General features: G+C 45.5%; 1 protein-coding gene across 4 annotated transcripts in view; it reads left to right on the top strand.

Moving 5' to 3' along the window:
• The window catches only part of DPYSL3 (dihydropyrimidinase like 3), a 117,179-nt gene that overhangs the window by 34,525 nt on the left and 62,203 nt on the right, over positions 1–20,451 (top strand). The window contains exons 1-2 of one of the 4 annotated variants that reach the window (XM_070465601.1): positions 16,131–16,262; positions 16,503–16,712. The exons of 1 other annotated variant lie outside the window; for it this stretch is intronic. In XM_070465601.1, the coding sequence (XP_070321702.1) occupies positions 16,674–16,712 (39 nt within the window). In that variant the 5' untranslated portion in view covers positions 16,131–16,262; positions 16,503–16,673. Of the gene's footprint in view, positions 1–16,130; positions 16,356–16,502; positions 16,713–20,451 lie in introns of those variants that run through there. 2 more of the 4 variants (XM_070465600.1, XM_070465602.1) reach the window with 2 other exon arrangements.

The raw sequence follows: 20,451 nt of genomic DNA, 5'->3' as shown, positions 1-20,451 counted from the left end.
ACACCCTTTTGAGAATCTGAAGAAAACCAGAGACTCACCCTCTCCTGGAAAAAAGAAGTGCCAAAATATATACCCACAGAATTTTTTGGCTTTCTTTGAGTCTGTTTCTGTCTTGTATATAAGTTTCATTTGTGTCATTTCTTTTTATATTCTGCTTGTAAGGGATGTCATGTGATGTTTCTCCTTCTTTGTCTGACTTACTTCACTCAGTATGACACTGTCTAGGTTGTTTGGCTTTCCTTGGACTGGGTTCACTCAATAACACTCTCTACCCTGAACAACACCATGCAGTATTTTAATTAATCAGATTAATCAATCCAGTTTCTTGGAGCATTCAGAGAATTTCAGATACTGTCCCTTTATTTCACATAAAATGAAAGTGTTAATTGCTCAGTCATGTTCAGCTCTTAGCGACCCCATGGGCTATAGCTTGCCAGGCTCCTCTGTCTATGGGAATTCTCCAGGCACGAATATTGGAGTGGATAGCCATTCCCTTCTCCAAGGAATCTTCCCAACCCAGGGGTTGAACCCAGGTCTCTTGCATTGCAGGCAAGCTCTTAACCATTTGAGCCACCAAGAAAGCCCATTTCACATAATCCTCATACCATATAAGTTAACCATATTGCCCCATTTTACAGAGGCAGAAACTGAGTTTAAATAAACTTATCTGAAGGTACCATTGTTAGCAAGCACCACAGAGCTCAGAATTGCAGTCTATGTCACTCGCATTGTTGGATTCCATTTCTGAGCTCCATAGTTGGCTTTCTGTATACCCACTGGCCATTATTGGGATGACAGTGGATTCTTGCCACAGTGAGGAGGAAACCCAATATCCCTGGGGACCAGTCATTAGGTTTATGGACAGACATTACCTTCCAGCAGCTGTCAGGGTGCAGAGACCTGCATTCCTGGGAAGGAGAATCTACTGCTGGCCTCAGGCAGACGGCTCCAGAGTGCGGGGGAGGGCGGCACTGGCTAAGACTCCCAGGGTGATGTTAGCTTGAAGGTGATCCAAGGTCATAGGAGTTTGGCAAGGGAGGGGGACCAGCCATTCCCTCTGTCTGTCCCTAGTGGTGGGCAGTTGGCTGCCTCAGAGGTTTTTCTCTTATATGAAAGTTGTGATGGAAAATAGCCTACCTTATATTCTCAAGTTCACTGGCTAGTTACTTTCTATGTTACTTGAAAAAAAATGCCATAGAGGTATCATTAGTTCTGCCCTTACTTCTAAGAGTCTTTGCCATCTTTTTATATTGATTAACGAGAAGTCATTTAGCAAGACCATGGCAAATCAGTCATCACAAAGTGAATGAGTCAAACTGGCCTTCTGTGGCAAACATATTGGGTTGGCCAAAAAGTTCATTTAGGTTTTTGTGTTACATCGAGTGGGAAAACCTGAATGAACCTTTATCTGAGTAGGATCTTTTACAGCAAACTTTGTGATAGTTTCCTTTGAGAACCTTTCATAGTCCCAAGGTTTTAAGTGAGGAGACCTTGCATTAAAACATTAGGGAAAAAAAAAAATTAGAAAAGCTTGAGGATTTAGAGAGAAACTCAACTTGATGCTGATAAAATAGACACTAAACATTCACCTTAAATTTTATTCTAAATGTATAAAATATTCAGTAATCTTTTCCCTTAAAGCTGCCCCTATGAGTGATTTGCAGAACTCCTGCTTAGAAAAAGAAAATGGCCCTAATTTTAACTTTAATTTTAATCAAAGCTGAATCAAGGCTATGTGGGTGTTTATGTACTTGTTTTCCACAGTGGCATTAGCTTAAAACCCTCATTACCACAGATCCATTGTCCCACTGTCCACATCTCATTATACATTACTTTCCCTCTTGCTATAGAGAATCCCCATCAAATGTATAAAGTAGGCAAGTGTCAATAACAAAATGTCTTTATCTATCTTGTCAGCAATATTTTAGGGTTTTTGGAGGTCACTGAAAATTATTTGTGGCTATGAAATCATGAAAACACGACTTGGTTACATTTAAAAATATGTATTAATTAATTATGCATACCTTGGAAGATGCTCAGTATATAGTACTGTAAGTCCAGACATTCCTTATCTGTTTTGGTTATGATTACAGCAAAGAAGCAAGAATCAAATTTGACTGGGGCCTAGGGTGATCAGGGGTTCTCCATTTTTATCCACTCACCAATATAAGGACTCCAAAACCTGTTCTTTTAATCATTCTGTGCCACCATGATGATATGCACCAGCAACTGCTTTTTAATGAATCAACTCCTTTTTTTGTTTCGTCGGACCTGTTCTTTCATGGTTGTGTCAACCTATCTGCTCAGCTCTTCTACTGACCCATTTTACAGATGAGGCAAACTTAGAAGATGTTCAGACTCATTCCAAAGTCAACTAATTGGAAATAAATTTGGAAAATCTAAGTTTTTCCTTTATTTCACTCTCTGGCTCTCACCTCTTATATTTACTATCTCCAATAAAAAATGAGTGCCTGGACCTTAAAAAGTGTTGAGGCACTCTGCCTGGAGCCAGGTCAGCATTTGTCTGGAGTCAGAAATCCAGGATTTCACTTGGGATCAGGGTACACAGCTGACCAGTCCAAGAAAGAAGTGCTTATTCGTTGACATACCAGTGAGATGCGAGAGGAGCCTGTTTTGCATTCCACTGTTCCTTTGGGTATTTGCTCAGAGAAACCTGTGACTGCACCCTTGGGCATATGTCTCTACCATTCCTATTTCTCTGAAAAGATAGGGAGCCAGAGGTTGCTGAAGCCCTAGAGCATTTGCTACAGCCAAGTACAGGAAACCGGAGGGGAAAAAAAAAAACACAAAAGACACGCAGCCAAAGTCCCTTCCTGGAGATGGGTGGGAAACCTGGAAAATACAAGCTGGGGTCGCAGCCTTGCACTTGGGGGTTGGCTTGCTCTTTTGAGCCTCCATCCAAGAGTGAGTCTCACATCCCTCATCTGGGGGTGAGCTGTTGTGCTGGGCCCGGAGAGATCTAAATTCAATCACACATGTTTCCATTCAGCCCAGAGGTGAAACGGATTGCATGTAACCAGGGATCCTGCAGCATCAGCCCAGGCTCTCAAACTGACTTTTAGCAGAGGGTCAGGGAGTTCTAGGACTCAAGTCTTGTGGCTTAGGGCCCCCATGGGGGTAGAGGGAGGATGTGTGGAGAGGAGGTGTTTCCCTGGAGATAACTCATTGCTCTCTCAGTCCTCAACAGCCATCAAACTCTGCTTTGGGAAAGAACAGCCCTCACCTTAGAGACCAGAGTCCCTATTTCTTAATGCCTAAATAACTCAGTCTCCAAGTGTCCTGATATCAGAAATTCAAGTGACTCTGAGCCAGGGAGGTGGCATAAAAATATGGAAGCCAACCCTACATGAAGGATGAGGAAGCAGCAGACATTATAGCTGATTACAGAAATATTCTTTCCCCACATGTGAACAGGTTCCATTCCAAGAGCATGTTCATAAGTTCAGTTTGTTCATAGGTCCAATAAAGTTAGCCTAGGTACCCAACTTACACAATCATCTATATAGTACTGTAGTGTAATAGGTTTATAATACTTTTCACACAAATATTGCATAAAAAATAAACACAAAAAACAAAACATTTTAAATCTTATACTATAGTACCTTGATAATGAAAGACAGGGAAACTTGGTGCGCTGCAGTCCACGGAGTCGGTAAGAGTCAGATATGACTTAACAACTCAACAACAATAGTACTTGGCAAGTATGGTAGTACAGTACAACAGCTGATGCTTCCTAGCAGTACCGGCTACATCACTGCAGCTTTCATGCTTGCTTTCAGATATCCTGGTCTTGAAATTAAGATACTACTCTATTCTCTATAGTTGTTGTTGTTTAGTTGCTGAGTCATGTCTGACTGTTTTGCAGCCCCATGGGTTGTAGCCTACCAGGCTCCTCTGTCAATGGGGATTTTCCCAGGCAAGAATATTGGAGAGGGTTGCCATTTCCTCCTCCAGGGGATCTTCCCAACCCAGGGACTGAACCCATGGTTCCTGCATGGGCAGGTGGATTCCTTACCACTGAGCCACCAGGGAAGCCCACTCTATACAGTCTGTACAGTAAAGTATACAAAAGCAAAACCACTCACAGAGGATGCACGCACGTGACTATGTACGCCAGAGAAGTGAACCAGCATGTGATTGGGCATGCAGACACACGTTCGTAACACTGAAAGTTCTTAGGTAGGGGACTTATTGTACATGTCTGTTCCAAAGAGAAGCCTGTCTTCAGCTTTAGTTGATAGGCACCAATGTGTGTATATGAGCCCAGAATTACCAAATACTCCAATTTTTAAAAAAATCTGAATTTGAATATGAAATCTATACATTTAAAAATATTGGCTAAATGAAAAAAGTCACTCCACATATTCACTTAATACCAGTCTCACTGCTGCAGGTTGGATTGGGAAGCAGATTCTGAGAAGAATGAAATGCAGGAAGTGTATTAGGGAGTGTACTTAGACTCAACGTCTGTGGAAGGGAAGGAAAAGGAAGGAATGGTCAGAAGGGGAAGCTGTGATGTGGTCTTGACAAAGACTTCGGTTGACCTGATAGGCCTGAAACCAGGATAACCCCTTAGAGTTGTTGCCCTTTTGTATCTGGGAGGCCAGGCCTTTATCTGCTCACATTAGTAATCACTGGATCAGGCTGCCCTTGTGGGGGTGGGTACCATAGACAAGGACAGTTTCCAGGAAAGGGTTGGGAGCACCTGAGCTGGGGGCAAGGGCTGAGTCCTTCAGCCCTGAATTGGGAGCTGGGCTGAGATTCATATATCTATGTAGACTCCTCCTTGCCCTGCTCAGATTCACCTCTTTGTATAATCTCTGGAAGCAAAAACTCTAGGATGTGAGTGTGCCTCTTTTCTTGGGGGTCTCAAGGCCTCTTTTCCCACAGCTGCTTCAGTTCAGTTCAGTTCAGTCGCTCAGTCATGTCTGACTCTTTGCGACCCCGTGAATTGCAGCACGCCAGGCCTCCCTGTCCATCACAAACTCCCAGAGTTTACTCAAACTCATGCCCATTGAGTCGGTGATGCCATCCAGCCATCTCATCCTCTGTTGCCCCCTTCTCCTCCTGCCCCCAGTCCCTCCCAGCACCAGGGTCTTTTCCAACGAGTCAACTCTTCCCAAGAGGTGGCCAAAGTATTGGAGTTTCAGCCTCAGCATCAGTCCTTCCAGTGAACATCCAGGACTTATCTCCTTCAGGATGGACTGGTTGGATCTCCTTGCAGTCCAAGGGACTCTCAAGGGTCTTCTCCAACACCACAGTTCAAAAGCATCAATTTTTCGGTGCTCAGCTTTCTTCACAGTCCAACTCTCACATCCATGCATGACCACTAGAAAAACCATAGCCTTGACCAGACGGACCTTTGTTGGCAAAGTAATGTCTCTGTTTTTTAATATGCTATCTAGGTTGTTCATAACTTTCCTTCCATGGAGTAAGCGTCTTTTAATTTCATGGCTGCAGTCACCATCTGCAGTGATTTTGGAGCCCAAAAAATAAAGTCTGACACTGTTTCCACTGTCTCCCCATCTATTTCCCATGAGGTGATGGGACCAGATGTCATGAGTTTAGTTTTCTGAATGTTGAGCTTTAAGCCAACTTTTTCACTCTCCTCTTTCACTTTCATCAAGAGACTCTTTAGTTCTTCTTCACTTTCTGCCATAAGGGTGGTGTCATCTGCATATCTGAGGTTATTGATATTTCTCCCGGCAATCTTAATTCCAGCTTATGCTTCTTCCAGCCCAGCGTTTCTCATGATGTACTCTGCATATAAGTTAAATAAGCAGGGTGACAATATACAGCCTTGATGTACTCCTTTTCCTATTTGGAACCAGTCTGTTGTTCCATATCCAGTTCTAACTGTTGCTTCCTGACCTGCATACAGGTTTCTCAAGAGGCAGGTCAGGTGGTCTGGTATTCCCATCTCCTTCAGAATTTTCCACAGTTTATTGTGATCCACACAGTTGAAGGCTTTGGCATAGTCAATAAAGCAGAAATAGATGTAGGGCCACACTAATACTCATTAATGCCCTCTCCTAACCATTCTAGATTCTCCTTGAGCATGTACGTGCTAAGTCTCTTCTGTCATGTTCAAATCTTTATGACCCTATGGACTGTAGCCGGACAGGCTCCTCTGTCCAAGGGATTCTCCAGGCAAATATACTGAAGTGAGTTGCCATTTCCTACTCCAGGGGATCTTTCCAACCCAGGAGTCGAAACCTGGTCTCCTGCATTGTAGGCACATTCTTTACCGTCTGGGGCTTCCCTGATGACTCAGACGGTAAAGCGTCTGTCTGCAATGCTGGAGACCCGGGTTCGATCCCTGGGTCGGGAAGATCCCCTGGAGAAGGAAATGGCAACCCACTCCAGTACACTTGCCTGGAAAATCCCATGGATGGAGGAGCGTGGTAGGCTGCAGTCCGTGTGGTCACAAAGAGTCGGACACAACTGAGAGTGACTTCACTTCTTTACCATCTGAGTTACCAGGAAAGCCCCTGAGAGTGAAAGTACAAGGGGTCATTCCTGCTTCTTCCCCTTGGTTCTTGGATCCACATGTTCTTCCTTTTGAGACACTGCAGTGTATAAAGCGCATTGATTTACAGTGCCCAGGATATCCCAGAGGATGGTGCCTTATCCTTGCAAGCAGTCGTCTCTGAGTTGGTGCCTCAGCTGTGCCTCCAGTAGGCCAGTCCTGCTTGCTCAGGTTGGCAGCTTCAGGCTAATGTGGTATTTGACGTAACTGGTGGATCCTGCAGTCATGTGGCTTTTCTTGCATCGTATTTGTTGTCAAACAAGTCACTTGATCTGATGTGATTGCTATGTGAATCCTTGCCAGTGTATCAAAATCTCCTTAAGTCCTCAGATAGGGTTGACTGAGGCCATAGCAGCAGAAGGTGCACATCCATGTCTAGAATATGTGTTCGTTTCTATAAAAATGAATCACCATGCTTTCCAGTGTGAAAGGGGTCTAAGGTTATCTACATCTGTGTGTATCTTTGAGGGATGGTGCCATCTTGGGGAGGAGGTGTTGCTCTCTGTTGCTGGCAGGCATGATGTTTGAGAGCACCAGTAGTGGGATCAGCACTGGTGTGCGGGCCTTCTCTGCACGGCCTCCATCCCGTCTGCTCCATTCTTGCGCCCATCGTGTGCCAACATTGGGTTGAGGATAGCTGATGTCAGCTAACTGAGACATTTTGTCTCCCTCATTGTTTCATGCCTCCTCTGTAATGGATGCTCTCTGGAGGACATTAAGATAGAATATATATATACACACACACATATATATCTTCACTCGTTATGCCCACTCCCATAAGTCTCCCATGTGCTTCTAGCTAAGGCTACCTTTTCCTTGATCTTTAATCCTTCCCCTTACCACCTAAGAATGCTTCCACACTATACATAATCTTGAGCCAGTTTTCTTTCCAAAGTGGATGATTAGGTTACTGTCTGAAGCTCTGGCCATTTGGGAAAGGATCTCTTCACTACTGTCTGTCAACACCACCCTGAGTGGGACTATCAAGTGGCCATGGTCAGACTTCAATGTGATCTACCTATCGAGCCAACCCTTCTAGAAATCAGGCTCAGGTGTTCTCCTTCTCCATCAGCTAATCCTATGGACCATAGGTGTGTGCTAACCAAAGGTCCTGGAGCAGCAGCAGTGAATGGCATGGGACACAGGGCCACTTGCTCAGATAGTTGACTTGTGCCCTTTAGCCCTTCTCTCGGTCAGTTGCTGCTTGGCCAACTTGCTCTTATGACTTGGCGGCTCTGATAGAACCCAGCTCATGGTGGACATTTCTGACTGCATGACCACTTCTTGACCCAGTCAAGTCTTCTGTCTCTACCAAGGTCCAGTAACATTCAAGAACCTATTTTCCAAATAGTGCATAATTCTCTTACCCCAGAGCCCTAAGAGTGTCACCTGTGAACTCCTGTTGGAAGTGCATAACCTTCACGGGGTGACATTTCCCAGCACAAACACCTCCAGTGCAGTAGAATGTATTGGGGCATATGGCTAAAGCGGCAGGGCCATTTGTATTGCATCCCGGACCTTCTGTGTAGCCCTTTCCTGTCCGAGGTGCTGCTCAGATCTGACAGCCTTTGATGTATATGTGCTGTCAAAGTGTCTCCAGGTATGGATTAAGTTGTCTTTAAAACCTGAAGAGGCCACCCAGGCTTTGGAGAAAGCCAGAGGCCTGCAGAATCATCCTCCACTGAGGGAATCAACAAGAATGTCCACCCAGGAAGAAGTAGGTTTGGTGGCTCATTGGTAAAGAATACGGCTGAAATGCAGGAGAAGCAGTTTGGTCCCTGGGTCGGGAAGATCCCCTGAAGAAGGAAATGACAACCTGCTCCAGCATTCTTGCCTGGAGAATCCCGTGGACCGGGGAGCCTGGCGGGTACAGTTCATGGGGTTGCACAGAGTTGGACACGACTGAGCGACTCCAGGTTCGCACACCACCACAGATTTGCACACCCTGCTCATGCTAATAGAAGTTTGATTTGGAATAAGCCCCTGAGAATACTTTTCTTTGGCTATCACACTTTTTTTTTTCTTTTTTTGGCTTATGTGTTTCAAGGATAGGATTGTTTGTCAGGTTATTTCTGTGTATTTAATATGTAAACATCTAATAATAGCAGGTGAATCACCACTTTGATTTCCATTCTGTGGCACTGGAAGTACATGACTAAGGTTTCCTTTGTTTGAAATGTAGGTAAAATGAATGGACCCAGATGACTTAATGGGCAGTCCTGGGATTAAATGTTTATTCACATTAGAATAGCCTGTATATTTCACAAAAGCCTTGTATGTAGCTTTTGCCTCTTCACCACTCTTCTCTGTTTGGGGACTATGTTTTTCTTCATCCTTCAAATCAGGACCAGGGGGAATGTTTACCCGTAATTATATAGCAAAATATAAATGTATTTTTAAAAAGTAGAATTTTTCAGTAGTCAAAACTGTGTAAATTACCAAGCACTTATTTTACATATTTGGGGGATTAAAGGGAAGACAGAATATTCTTGACTTCCCACCCCCCCATTCAGTTAATATTCCCCCATTGATTCTACTCTTCCAAGCCTTATAGCAGAGTTGGAGACTACAAAGATAAATAAGACATAGTCCCTGACACAAATGAGTTCAGCAAATAGTAACCAGAACATTAAAAAATAATGGTAGGAGTGTTGTCGTTGTTTTGCTTAAGTCGCTCAGTTGTGTCCGACTCTTCGCCACCCCATGGACTGTAGCCCACCAGGCTCCTCTGTCCAGGGAATTCTCCAGGCAAGAATACTGGAATGGGTTGCCATGCCCTCCTCCAGGGAATCATCCCAACCCAGGGATCGAACCCAGGTCTCCTGCACTGCAGCCAGATTCCCCCTCTGAGCCATCAGGGAAGCCAGCTGCCATCTCAGTAATTCAGTGTGCACTAAGAGCTTTGCATGACTAATCTTATTTAACCTTCACTATATCTACTGTCCTTTGCCCACCCCACCCCACACTTGTGCCCTGCTTTCTCTCACAACCAGTTTAGATCCCATGAAAGCATGGGATCTACCTCAATTCCCCGAGTTTCCTTCTCTCTTCTCAGCGCTCATCTAGTGAAACCCTGGTGCAGTTCTGCAGGCTGCCTGCTGCAAGAATACAGTATACAGCTGTATATGAGTAGAGGTATACCTCCTGGTCTCTCTTGGAATTTATGGCTGCTACCTGGGATGGGGGAGATCCTTAGTCCTGCCAGGGAATCATTCCGTATTTCTGTAGTCCCTTTATTCTCCTAAAAACTGATTTTATCCCAGCTCCTCACCCCTCTTAACTTTCAGTACCTTCTCTCCCAGACTGTCTTGGCTGATGGCAGAGAAAACAGACGCAGTCAGAAGAGAACTGCTATAAACTCCCTCCGTGAAATTTACCAGCTGCCCGTCTCTGTGCCAGTGTACCCTAACCCTTCGGTTACTGGTGGAGGAACAGTTTTTGCTCTTGAGTAAGGGCACGCCCTCCATCTGAACACTAGATGTCACCTGTGCTGTCCCATTTCTCTCTTATCGTGAAGTGACCCCTTCTTTCTGAATCAGCCCCACTGACATAATCCATGCTGGGCTATTTCCTTCATACTGGATTCCACTTACTCTACTAGTTACTGCTCTGTATCCCTGTCCCTGTTTCAAAATACCCCTTGAAAGTGTTGCTTATATTTGGGATTTCCCATTTACACTTTGATTTTTCTCTTGGAAATGCTCTAATCAGATTTTTTTTTTTTTTAAAGAATAGTCTTTGTTCGTTTTTTTTTTTTTTTTTTTTTTTATTTTGGGGGCTACATCAGGTCTCCACTGTGGCTCACAGGATCTTCACTGTGGCTAGCGGGCTCTCCAGGTGTGGTGCTCACTCAGTATTTGCAGACTTAGTTGCCCTGCAACATGCGGGATCTTAGTTCCCAGACCAGGGATCGAATAGCATCCTCTGCATTGGAAGGCAGATTCTTAGCTACTGGACCACTAGGGAAATCCTTCCAATCAGATTTCATCCCCACAGCTTCGTTAAGACTGCTCTGACACCACACACACACACACACACACACACACACATATGCATACATAGTGGATGCACAGTAAATATTACCTGAGTAATTTACTACTTGCTCACACACACACACACACACACACACACACACACACGTAAAACATTGGAAGATGGGTATGAAGATACTCATTCTATAGGTGCTCTGGACAAGGCCCTTAGTGATTTCATGCACTGATGAATTCTCAGCTCCCCATGATGCTTGACCTTTCAACAGCACGTGAACACTTCTTCTTTGAAATAATTTTTATTTCTTGACCTTCACAGCACTGTATTCTCATGGTGTCCAGGCTGTCTCATTGACCTCTGTCCCTGCTGGTTTTTCTGTTAGCCTCAAGATGCTCACTTACCTCAGAGCTCCGTTTCTGCTCATGTCCTTGGCCAGCTCTTCCAGAATCGTTACTTTAAATAACACTCAGAGGTTAACCACTCCCAAATTTGTATCTCTGGCCTAACTCTTCCCTTTGATTTCTGATTTTGAATATCTACCTGCCTGCTCCACACCTCACTTGGGTGTTGAATAGGAATGTCCACAAACATATTCCTGACTTTCCCTACAATCCCATTTCTCCTACAATTTCCCCTTCATTTTTCCAGTAGCTCAGTCCAATACATTTAGTATAATCTAATAGATGGGGAAACAGTGGAAACGGTGTCAGACTTTACTTTTTTGGGCTCCAAAATCACTGCAGATGGTGATTGCAGCCATGAAATTAAAGATGCTTGCTCCTTCGAGGAAAGTTATGACCAACCTAGACAGCATATTAAAAAGCAGAGACGTTACTTTGCCAACAAAGGTCCGTCTAGTCAAGGCTATGGTTTTTCCAGTGGTCATGTAGGGATGTGAGAGTTGGACTCTGAAGACAGCTGAGTGCCGAAAAATTGATGCTTTTGAACCACGGTGTTGGAGAAGACTCTTGAGAGTCCCTTGGACTGCAAGGAGATCCAACCAGTCCATCCTAAAGGAGATCAGTCCTGGGTGTTCATTGGAAGGGCTGATGCTGAAGCTGAAACTCCAATACTTTGGCCACCTCATGCGAAGAGTTGACTCATTGGAAAAGACCCTGATGCTGGGAGGGATTGAGGGCAGGAGGAGAAGGGGATGACAGAGGATGAGATGACTGGATGGCATCACTGACTCGATGGGCATGAGTTTGAGTAAACTCTGGGAGTTTGTGATGGACAGGGAGGCCTGGCATGCTGCGATTCATGGGGTCTCAAAGAGTTGGACACGACTGAGCGACTGAACTGAACTGAACTTAATTCCTCTTTTTCTCATACCCCAATCAAATCCATCAGCAAATGTTATTGGCTTTACCTTGAACTATATCTAATACCTGACCATTTGTCACTGCTTCCACTGTTACCATTTATTCTAAGAGACCAGACCACCATCTCACCTGACCTTCTGTGACCCCTGATGTGGAAAATTCCAGCCTATCCTCAAGACACTGGAATGACTTTCACTTCCCCATCCCTATTTTATTCCCAGTGTACTTGCTACCATTTTAAACACTATGCTTTTTTTTAAAAAACACTATATAATTTTTTATTCTTGATTTATCCCTTCCCTAGAATGGATGCTTCATTAGGGCATTTTGTCTATTTTATTCAAATATTTGTATGCCTAGTGCCTGGAGACCCATAATAGGTACTCAATAAATACTAGTTGAATGAATTAATACATCATCACAAAAATACTATGTGGTAGGTCATAAGATACTCATTTAGAGATGAGGTAACTAAGACTCAAAAGGTTGAAATAATCTGCTGAAGATCATAGAAATAGCAACTGGATGACTTGGAATATGGACTGAGGTTCCTCTATTTCCAAGTCCAGATCTTTAAGCAGTACAACTTCCTGGTTCCTAGTCTATAGTTTTCTTATGAACTCAGTATTAGTTTTTAAAGAAGAAATTCTTTAAATTAACATAAGGCTTTTGATCTTTTCTTACGCTTTGATGGCAACTCATTTCAAAGTCACAGCTCTCTACATCACTGTTCAGGTACCAGATCTATTTTATAGTCATTCCTTGGCCCACGTATTGCCTTGGATTTAGCAAAATGATTCCTCACCATCTTGAATTCAGTTGCTCTGAAATCTAGAATCAGGAAACCCTAAGAAGGCTCAGAGGAACAAAAATAGGTCTTCTTAAATGCCCTTTAAGGACATTTTAAGAACAGGACAGTCTAAGAACTAAGAACAGGAAAGCTCTTCTTCCATTTATTTACTCTTTCTTCAGACACAATTTGAAATGTTTTTACATTCACTCACCTAAGAATTATTGAGCAATTTCTGTGGGCATGGCCCTATTTCACACACTCAGGACCCAGCAGTAAATAAAACACACACATTCCTTGCCCTCAGGGAGTTTACATTCTAGTGACAAGAAGGAAGATAATAATATATCATGTGATCAAAAGTGCGAAGATAAATAAAGCATAGACAGGGACTAACAGGTAGCACATGGTGTTCTCTTAAGGGTATAAAATAAAGTCCCTGAGATGCAGGATATTATTATTATCTTTTTTAAAAATTTATTTATTTGGCTACATCAGGTCTTAGTTGTGGCACACGGGATCTCTTCATTGTGGCACACACACTCTCAGGTCGTGGTGTGGGCTCCAGAGAACACAGGCTCAGCAGTGGTGCTGGGCTTAATACTCTACATGGGACCTTAGTTTCCGGACCAGGGATTGAACTGGTGTCCCCTGCCTTGCTCGGCAGACTCTTAACCACTGGGCCACCAGGGAATACTTATCATCATCAGTATTATATCATTCATATCTGTAGCACTAGATCCTAGGAAAATAAGTAGTATACACAGGATAAATGCTGAATATTGTGAGAATGAACGAATGCATAACCATGAAGAAGAGAGCCCAGTTAGAAGGTAACTGCAGTAGTTCAGGTGGTGGCTGGTGGTGCCTAAACACAGAGGGAAGCTTTGTAGATGGAGAGAAGAGCTCATAGTGTGTACATGTGTAATAAACCCAAGACTATTTCCAACCTTAAGGTTGGACGTGAACTGCAAATTGAATTGTACTGAGCAAGAGAAGTCAAGGTTTGGACAATGCCAATCAGGCTTTGGCCTGAGCAATAAGCATAAAGTAGCCTTGACTGAGGTGTGGAAATCTATGGATGTGGTAAGTTTGGTGTCCAAAATTAAGTCTCTTTGGGACCATAAATTAAGTCGCTCTGCATCTCCCTCTCATTCTCTCATAGTTTCCTGAGATACCTAAAGCCAAATACTGCTGTGTATCCAAGGAAAACCATTCAGAGTCATTCTACTGTGGAAAAGAGCAAAAATCCTCACTCTCTTGGCCAGACACAGAGGCATCTTGTGTTGATCGCTGCCTTTCTTCTTACTCCTTGAATAAGAAGGGCACAGCCAAAGACAGCTTTTCCTTTCAAACTCATCTCAGACACTTGATTTTGATTTAAAAAAGAGAAACATGATTGAAGGGGATGAAAGAGGGGAAAAAATAGGGTTTGTTGTACATTTCTGCTCATGGCAACAGCTTGAACCGATTAGCTGGTTATTATGCATTCCTGTGCATGGCTTTTCACAGCAGTCTGATCCAGAGAAACATCTCAAGTCCTTTTCTGCATGGCTTCTTGCAGGCAAACCTGACCTCAAGGAGATTAACCAAGCCTTTTAATTTGAAAGAACAGATGCACCCAAAATCATCAAGTGATGAAAAATATGGTATAAATAAATCTATTTAGCAGAGAGTGTTCTGGATTCTAATGACGGTAACAGAGCATGCAGGAAAGGAAAAAAGAAACCTGACAAACCCGCTAAATTTAAAAAAAAAAAGAAAAAGAAGGAAGGCAGTGGCATTTCTTTAGGATTGTAAATGTCCCCTACATATATATATATATATATATATTTTTTTTTTTTTTTTTTCTTTTCCCTTTTCCTAAGAAGAACTTCCAAGATCCCTTTAAACAAGTTTGGTGCAGTAAAATCAATGGGAAAGATTCAGACCTCTGCAGGGTTGCATAGTATGTAGTTAATTCTCTTTTTACTCTGTTCTAAATATAATCCTGCTCATTTGCATGCCAATCCCCAGAATGCTTTGTAATTTCACAACTCTTGGCTAGTGGTCTCAGCACTTATGCTTTCAGAACAAAGCAAAATGTTTAGGGCGTGTCTTTGGCTTTAGTCTCTTTTTCTTTTTTTTTCCCCTGTGCTTTGCAAAGAGTACAGAGAGGTGACCTTTTCTTGGCATTCATCCTGCAAGCCAAAGGATCATAGAAATAAAGTGGAGAATGCTGTGGACTTTTCCTGTGAAGACTGCATTCAGTCTTGTTACCCATGAATAACCAGCCACTTGGATTAACAAACTCCAGTGAGTTTTAGGGGGGCTTGGCCTGCCCTTTAATTATGGGACCAGGCTGGTTCATTTTAGGTTTAGGGAAAGCCTAAACCGGAGTATTATGTACCCTCATTCTGTGGATGCTTTATGTAGCTTCTTTATTGCAAAGGAAGCCTTTAACTTAATGAAAAGATGTCCCAAAGTGTGGTTGGTGGCCTGCCTTATAGAAATGTGAATTCAAGTTCCCTTACCCAGACCTAGTCATGCTCACTGATAATCTGCGGAATTTCTATGAGGAGGGGGCGGTTAGTATTCATAAGGGGGTGAAGTGATCATAAAAGACTTGAGAGGGCGGCTTTATGATTTTTGCACAGCACGCCATTGTTGTTATTCAAATGGTGAATGGTGTATTTGGGTGTGTCTTTTTTTTTTTTTTCCTGGAGAGTTTAGAAAGCTCCCCCCATCTGACCACCCCTCAGCCCCCAGCCTGTTTCCTCCAAACATGCCTTCCTTGGCCGTTTAATTGAAGCACGTAGCAAAATAAGAATATATTCCAGCACCGAAAGGTCGTGTCTTTTGCTTCTAATAGCACACTTACCTTTGTCTCTCAGCCCTGCCTAAAGTAAACTCGGGATTGTGACCAGCACACATCGGACCGCTCACAAAAACCACGGCTGCGCAGTAACTCGCAGGGCTTTTGCCTTCTCACTACAGGTGTTTTCTGCTCCTTACTCACGAGCAGCGTTACAGCTGTTTCGTCGATTCTGAGAGCGAGACAGTGGGATTCCTTTAAGGCACATTATTTCGAGAATTATGTTTACAATACAGAGAACGGCTGATGGTAGCCGACACGGGATCCCCTCGCAACCCTCCGAGAGTGAGGGTTACTTCGCATTTTTTGATCCCCATTTTCATGGTCTCGGGATAGCAGCGGCTGGCCAGGCTGCACGAAGTCGGCGCGGTTCTCGGCTTTCTAAGGGGATCGCGCCGGCTGTTTATACACTCGGTGACCAGCAGAGGCGGCGCCCGGCCTCCGTGGTAACAAAGGCGGCGGCTGCCGCATTCAGTCCGCAGGGTGGCGGAGGAGAGCGGGTGCCCGAAGAGAAGCCCGGAGCCGTCTCCCTTCTGAAACGAGGGTGGGGAAGGTGGGAAATCGGATCAGAGTCTGCTCGGAGGCGTGGGCTTGGCCCGCGGGGACGAGAGGGCGACGCTGGTGCTTCCCTGCCGACGCTGGGGACTGCAGTATCCCCGCCCCGAACAGTCCCTCGCGCCCCCTGGTGGCGGTGGAGCAGGCTGAGTCTGCTGCACTCGCAAGCCACCAGAAGGAAAAAAAAGGAAGAAAAAGTGGGTGAGGCAGATGCAAAGAGGAAAATCAATAGGGATAAGAGAGAAGAGGGAGGAGTCGCGGATCAGCCATTCTTGTCTTACGGGGTCCCAGCTGGTACCGCAAAAGGGGAAAAAAAAAAAAAAAAGCCCGGGCGTGAACGCGAGTGAGGAGGGTGTGTGTGTGTGTGTATGTGTGTGTGGAGCCGGGGGGAGGTCGGGGGTGAAAAGGGGGACCAGGGAGATTTACTATTGTCTCTGGCAGCCGCCGCGGGAGACCGGGAGGGGGGCGGAGGCGAGAGGAGGCGGCGGCCGCGGCCAGCGCACCATTCGCTCCACCTGATCTCGGGGCGCTGTGCGCTGAGGAAGGCGCGGGCGAGCAGGAGCCGAAGGAGGAGGGAGGCAGGCAGCTGCTGCAGCCACCGCCGCCGCCACCATGTCCTACCAGGGCAAGAAGAACATCCCGCGCATCACGGTGAGTCGGACGCCACTCCGGCTCGCTCGCTCGCTGGCTCGCTCCCGGCTGCTCTGCAGGGCTTGGATCCCGCCGGCGTCCCCGGGCCAGTCCCCAGGGAGGGACCGGGACCCCGGGTCCGAGGGGGTGGAGAGCGGCGGTCAGTCCAGCCGGCGCGGCGGGGCGCCACCCAGACGGAGCGACCCTGGGGTTTGGGGAAAAAACCAAACAAAGAGGAAACCCAAACAGTGACAGTGGCGTGGAGAACTTTGGGTTATTTATCTTCCTTGCCCAACGCTCGGTAGTTCCCGAATAACAGGCCCTCAGTCGACCCCCGCGCCACCGGGGTCGTCCGTGTGAGTTGCCCCAGGTGATTTTTTTTGTAGAAGGTTCCTTTTTGGCGGGGTGGAGCATGGAGAAATGACACCTTTCCCCAGCGGTCTTGGGTAGCCCGACCGCGCCCCTCTCTGAGCTCCAGCCCCGTGGCTCTGATGGGGTGCCTGACCATCCGTCCTCACCTTGGCCACGGCTTGCTTGTATTAACCCCAGTTCATATCTCGGTGCGTCATACTCGGGACTGGACAGCTAACGTGGCTGTGGTGAAAATAACCAACTTTTTTTGGCTCTTGATGCATTTGCATTTTTCCCTGTAATTTCTCCCCTTCACCCCAAGAAAAGGCTGAGTTTTAAGAGCACATTTTAGGTTGCAGTGGCAGGCGCGTGCTGTGTGCACGCCGCGTCCAACTGCCATTGTGTGCGGAGCCGAGCCCTGCAGCCGGCGGGTGTCAGACGCGCTGGGCGAGGCCCTAGGGCGGGGTGGAGCGCGGATGTGCCGTTACCAGGTAGAGAAGCCTCATTTTCGCTGGCGCCCGGCGAGCAGCTCTCACGGCGAAAATACCGCGCCCGGGTCTGGGATTTCTCCAGAATGCGCTGAAATGACGCCCACCCCCACCCCTGGAAAGGACGCACAACAGGCTGGAATGGACAGTTTTTTTAAAAAGGGCAAGACAAAAGCAACAGAAAACCCACTGACATTTGTTAGTTGAGCGGTTGTGCTTTGTCTGTAGTGAATGAGTTGTGTGTGTGTGTGTGTGTGTGTGTGTGTGTGTGTGTGTGTGTGTGTGTGTGTGTGTGTAGTGTGTAGTAGGGGAACGTGTGGCTACTCCATCTTTGCACCACGAACAAAGGAAGTGATGAGCTGGCCCCGGGAGGCTCTGCAGCTGCCCTAGGGCAGTGATGTACCTGCTTCTGCAGTTCATTTGCCCCATCCACTAGGTTTTGCTGTGGGCACGAGTCTGTTTGCACTTGTTCCCGTTAGGCTTGGAACAAGCTGATTGCCGTCCAGGACCTTCCCCTCTGCAGGCAGGAGGAAGCTCTTCTTGCTTTTTGGCACTTTATTGTCAGGTGGTTTATTTCTCTTGCAGGATCCTACCTTGTCCACCTGAGCTTCACTGGACGCACATGCGCCACACCCCTACCTGCTGTCCACCCAGTCCCAGGGAGGAACACTCTCTGGGGATAGTGTTGGGATGGGTGGGGCTTCTGTCCCCAGGTAGAGGCACTGGGCTTAAACCCATCCTCCTTGACCGCTACCTGATAGCGTTGACTTCACATTATTATAAAAACATAGTCTTTTCTAATAATTCACAGTATTTTCTCGGTGCCAATTGGCTTTGCAAAAAACTGTGGTGATACTTTTTTTTAAAACTGATTGGGACAAAAGCACAATTTTTCTACTTATTTCCCTAACTCTGGAGAGAGGAACCACCGCTCTCATGTGACAGCTAGGCTGTAAATATGCCACTTGCTGTGTATCCAGTGTGCACTTGCCATTTCTGTTTGGGATAAGCAGAGAACGATTATTTTTCCTTCCCAGTCTGACCTCAGTGGTTCTTTTTAGATTCAGCCTGTGCCCTGGTATTGAGGGCCACGCCCATTTTTCTAGGTATCACTTAAACCACCTTTAAGGAAAGATACAGACGTTTAGCCCATAGGGTAATAGCCTTACAAGCCCCTGTAAATGTGTCGGTGCCCCAATCCCAGGGCCCGGTTTGCAGGGGGCTCCCTTTTGTTCCCACTTGGATGATCTTCCCTGGGGCGCATCCTTCATTTTCAGCGTGGCTTCCATCCTTTCTCTGCGCGTGGGGCGTGGCGCTGCATAGCAGCCTCCACGGCGAAACCCGGGTTGTGCCTACGGCAACTGAAAGGCAATAGACGGCGGTTGTGAATTTCTTCGAGCCAGTCTGCCTTGCATTCATTGTTGAGAGGGATGTGGGGTGGGGAGAGGCAAAAGGGCAAGGCAGGAGGGGGCTTTTGATCTTTGGGGGAAAGAATCCATTTGTCGGTTTTTCTCATGCTTTGTGTTTGTATTTCTTATAATACAGATTCTATTTTAGAAGAATATGTTGTAATTCTTGTACTCTTGCCTGTCCAAAGAAGAGTATAGTTATCTACATACTACCAGAGGCTAACTAGATGTAGGTAAAAACATAAAAATATGGACTTAGGTCTATATATTCACAAAAAATATGATTAAAGATCTAAATATAACATATATCCCTTGCTGTCACATCTAGTCCAAATTTTAAATGGTAAGATTGTGGAATTTGACTTAATTTCCTATCCCCTGTATTCCTTTCTGTGCAGACTGCCCCACCCAGTAGCTGAAATGTCCCTGTAATCTGAGGCCGATGGGGGCAGTCTTCCTTGCCGGGCACCTCTGCTATTACAGGCACCACCCTCTGCCACAGTTTGGGGGACATAGGCAGGTTTTGTTTGTTTGCTTGTTTTCTGCTTTTCCTTCCTTCTTGCTACCCTCCTGAGAGGAAAGCATTGCTACTACCCCATGTTTATCGGTTTCCTGGAAGGGGTTATTTCTCTGTTGCTGGTATAATTGGCTGGAGCTTTCCCTGGGAGTAGCTCCAGCCCCAGATCTCATTGTTCCTCTCAGGTCACCCTCCTGCGTGACCTGCATGTACTTATCCCAACACTAGCCCTTGCTTTTAAATGTCAGAGACAGCAGTTTGGTGGTCCCGCCAGTCGGAGCAGGGACCTGGTATTGTCATCCACCTCTGTCTCTGTCTCACACAGTTCCTGGCATACAGATGCCTAATGAGAATCAGTTAAATCAATACATGAATTAAAAATTGCTCCTACCAAGAACAGCTCATACCGACTGAGTGTTTCTTTGGTTTCAGATATTGTACCTTACATGCATTGTTTCATTTGATTCCTCAAATCAACACTGTCTGAGAGGTACTATCGTTATCTCTGTTGTATAGATTTTTTTTTTTTTCTGCTCAGGATCAGAGATATAACAAGTATTCTGGGCAGGACTCAAACCTCCACACCTGGAAATCAAAGTGCCTCACTGGTCTTGGTGGCTCCACCCTGACCATCATTCTGAGAAGGTGACAGTGGGGCAAATGGTTTAGATCCTATAACATGGTCTCTCTTATTTTTTACATTGAATAAATGTAAACTTGAGGGATGGTAGCTGACCATCTTGACTCTGTAGGTAGAAAGTTTGCTAGTTACACTCTGTTTTCTTCTGAGAGGCTACAACTTGAAGCTGGCAATGAGAGTGGGTGGAGATCTAATGCTTAAGTTCCAGTGCTTTCCAGGTATTCTCTTATTGGGGGTCTCTGCAAAAACCCACTTTACAGTTAAGGAGACTGAGACCTAGAGAGAGGAAGTCAGTTTTCCAGAGTCACACATAGGGGATAGGAGGCAACGCTGGAAATCAAACACAGGTCTCCTC

Source organism: Odocoileus virginianus, chromosome 3 (assembly GCF_023699985.2).
Source record: "Odocoileus virginianus isolate 20LAN1187 ecotype Illinois chromosome 3, Ovbor_1.2, whole genome shotgun sequence".
Classification (NCBI taxonomy): domain Eukaryota; kingdom Metazoa; phylum Chordata; class Mammalia; order Artiodactyla; family Cervidae; genus Odocoileus; species Odocoileus virginianus.
The sequence above is the reverse complement of the archived record's forward strand: the minus strand, read 5'-3'. Positions and strand labels throughout refer to the sequence as shown.